The sequence below is a fragment of the Gymnoscopelus braueri genome (assembly GCF_963280865.1).
Source record: "Gymnoscopelus braueri genome assembly, chromosome: 12".
Lineage (NCBI taxonomy): Eukaryota > Metazoa > Chordata > Actinopteri > Myctophiformes > Myctophidae > Gymnoscopelus > Gymnoscopelus braueri.
The window spans coordinates 7,743,502-7,747,240 of NC_137614.1; the positions used below are offsets into that span (position 1 = coordinate 7,743,502).

Consider the following 3,739-nt stretch of genomic DNA (forward strand, 5'->3'; position numbering starts at 1 on the left):
CAAAGACACTGTTAAGTGTTCCCTCATAGACACTGTTAAGTGTTCCCTCAAAGACAATGTTAAGTGTTCCCTCAAAGACACTGTTAAGTGTTCCCTCAAAGACAATTATAAGTGTTCCCTCAAAGACACTGTTAAATGTTCCCTCAAAGACAATGTTAAGTGTTCCCTCAAAGACAATGTTAAGTGTTCCCTCAAAGACAATGTTAAGTGTTCCCTCAAAGACACTGTTAAGTGTTCCCTCAAAGACAATGTTAAGTGTTCCCTCAAAGACAATGTTAAGTGTTCCCTCAAATACACTGTTAAGTGTTCCCTCAAAGACACTGTTAAGTGTTCCCTCAAAGACACTGTGAAGTGTTCCCTCAAAGACACTGTTAAGTGTTCCCTGAAAGACACTGTTAAGTGTTCCCTCAAAGACACTGTTAAGTGTTCCCTCAAACACACTGTTAAAGAGGTGGTGCCATGGTTTTGCACTTTTTCTGTTTTTCATGTGTCTATGAGGTTGATAGAACTTTATTAAGCCCCCTGGTGGTGTTTTTATGGTGTTTTATGTCTTCTCTGACTACTTTGAGTTTCTTCCTGGAGGCTGAAACCTTGAGGGTCAAACGTGCCAATAGAAAAACAGCGCTTTAGTGACATAGTAAAAACATGCCCTCCCCCTCATAATCATAACACAGCAGGTGTGGGCATGAGGAGGAGGGACTAGGACTAAGGTGGTGCTAAGGTGGTGGAGGAGGTGCTAAGGTGAGAACCAGGTATACTTAACTCATTCAGTGCCTGACTTATTTCTGGCAGTTTGGCTCTGAGTGCCAGAGCCAAAAATACATTGTAAAAAAAAGTGCTTAGGAAGCGAGATACAGCCTTTTTCAGTAAGATGTTAAACAAGAAGTAAATGGAGCAGCAAATCTTCAAATCATGATATCTTGGGTTCTGAACATTAAAAAAAAAAAAAAACGTTGGCGACGTCATTGGCACCCTGGGCTTATAAAAACATGACGTCGGCGACGTCAATGGCACTGAATGTGTTAATACAGTACTTGCTATTAAGGTTATCGGGTAGCAAATTGGCCCTTCTCTATACCCTCTGAATTGATTTCAGTATTACATGACTGGCAGCCCTTGTGCTTTTTATTTATTAACTTATGTTTATTTATTTTAAGATGATGCCTCAGTATGGCTCTTGACTATGCCTCATACTGCTGCTTGGTTCAATCAATTAAGGTGAAAGCTTAGAAAATGATATACGACAGGCTACCCATGGCTATCCTTGGGTTTTGACAGCAATTTAGAGAACCACCTGTCGATTGATAACCTCCTCTGGCTGGATGACTGCTGGTTGATTCTAACACATCGGGAAGCTGCAGGGGTATTTAGTGCTTTGCTCTGAAAATGGACAACAGACAACCGAAGGAAAGCATCACCATGACATAACCTGTGAAACACATTGCCTTCCTCATCCCGACATCCGAGCCGCCTTTAGCAGCCTCACACAGCAGCACCATTCCCACGGTGGCAGCAGCGTTGAAGAACCCGACCATGTAGGTCTCGGCCCCGAACTGAGCCTGCGTGCTGGGATGGATGAAAGTCTGTTCTCTGCCGTTACGGCTCCTGTGCGCAAAGGCCGGTCCTCTGATATGGTTCCAGATCTGCCCCGAGGTCATCAGTAGGACACAGAACAGTGCGGTGAACGCCCAGGCATTCCTGTTGAGAAGAAACAATAAGTTGTGGCGTTGAACGTAGGCAATTCCACCAGCTATAGCCAAGACAAAGCCCACGAGAAACGGTCGCGTGTAGTCGGCGGCGCGAGTCACGTGGATGTGTACATCGGTCTGGGCCGCCACCCATCCAGACAGACGTTCGGCGCTAAAGCCTCTGTTCAGATCACAGGGATCGGGTTTCCCTTCGGAGGGGAAATGGAGGAGTGTTGGAACGGAATCCAACTTCAACACTTCAAAGAAGACATCCGAAGCTTCGTCGACGTCCACGGTCGCAAAGAACACTTTGTTCGTGAAGGCGGAGGAGTATCGCCAAGCGTTGGCCAGCACGCGGAACTCTTTGAGAGCCTCCCTGCATATCCCGCACTGGGCCTGCTGCCGCACGGCCGTGAACATGATGATCACCGAGTAGTTTCTGGGGGACGCTGCGACGAAGCGATTGAACATGTCTCCGTTCATCCTGATGGGGGACTTCGTGGAGGCCCACTTCATCATCTGACCCACCTTGTCCGACAGCAAAGAGTCTTTCTTCTGGGCGTTGGAAGGAGCGCCATACAAAGCGAGGAGCAGAAGTAATACAAATAAAAGTTTCCGAAACATCTTGGAAGACACTAACTAGCTCAACCTCAGCCGGACGTGAATCTTGATCTGAAAAAGGAGTTCTATTGCCCGAGCTACTACTTATAATGGTACGGTGACACAAACGTCATGCTATGCCCGGCCAATCAGCCACGCCGATGGGTTTGGATTGGCCAATCAGAGAAGCCTAATCATTGATTACTATACTAGATTTACGCGGATGAGCTCCAAATTTAGAGCAAACGTTTGGGCTGATTTGGCGGACCCCCTGTAGTAACTCTGAGGATCCCTCGGACCCCCCAGGGATTTCCATATATGGGCATAAAAGGGACGCAGGCAGACAGACAGACAGACAGACGGGGCACACCAGTTACTTTGACAACGGGTGGGGCAGCTTAAAGTCGTTACTTGACCAGGGGTCTTCAATATTTTTCAGCCCAAGGACCCCCTAGCTGAGAGAGTGATGAAGCAGGGACCCCCCACTAGTCACTACATTGCATACAATTGTGTGGCAGATTAAACTTTTTCATAGATTTCATAGATAGCTTCATATCATACGTGTTGTGTAAATTCATGTGTTCTGTTCATTTCAGACAGTTAACCACTTAAACCCTCAATACTTAGAAAACTTGTACTTGGTCTGCTCCTTTTCCCCTTTACACCGAACCTGTTTGCCGAAAATAGCCGATCTACAAGCACACAACAATGTTCCTCAGAACAGAGATGCTAGGGTTCAAGTGGTTCATGTAAAAATGGCTGGGGGGGGGGTACTTGGACATCAAGCCGCCTCACGCTACAGAAACAGTAGATAGGCTCTTGCCCTATAGGCAGTGGTGGAAAGTAACTAAGTACATTTACTGAATTTCTGTACTTAAGTACAATTTTGAGGTATTTTTGGGCGGTGAAACCGCCCCTATATGTGAGGTTTGGATATTTGCACCCCCCAATCCTGCGCTGTGATTGGCCACCAGTGTACCCCCCTAACCCTGCACCGTGATTGGCCAATCACAGTCTATTCAGGACTGTGATTGGCTAGTGAAACATGACACATGTGCATAGCCCTATAAATAGGACTATGCACATGCAAAAAAAACACATTTATGTTTTTTTTTAAGTTAGGGGTGTACAATGGTTGGTCCACAATATTACTTTTCTTTAAGTGAACTTCCATCACTGTGATGACCATTGTGACCACACCGCCCACTTCACACTGGGTGTGATTTTTTACTTTACTGGAGTATTTCCAATTGTCAGTTTATTTTTATTTATACTCCACTACATCTCGGAGGCAAATATTATGCTTTTACTCCACTACAATTATTTGAAAACTTTTGTTACTAGTTATTTTGATTACTATTACAAAACATATATTACCCACTATATTATATTAACCACTTCAGCCCACATTTTGGCCATTTGAAAATAGCCGATATACAAGCTCACCATTT

General features: G+C 45.1%; 1 protein-coding gene across 1 annotated transcript; it reads right to left on the minus strand.

Moving 5' to 3' along the window:
* Positions 1-1,367: 1,367 nt before the first annotated feature.
* On the minus strand, positions 1,368-2,312 carry LOC308097451 (dolichyl-diphosphooligosaccharide--protein glycosyltransferase subunit MAGT1-like; the record flags this gene model as incomplete). Its single annotated transcript, XM_080445210.1, has 1 exon — positions 1,368-2,312. The coding sequence occupies one exon, from the start codon at positions 2,310-2,312 to the stop codon at positions 1,368-1,370; it is 945 nt and encodes a 314-aa protein (XP_080301336.1).
* Positions 2,313-3,739: the final 1,427 nt, after the last annotated feature.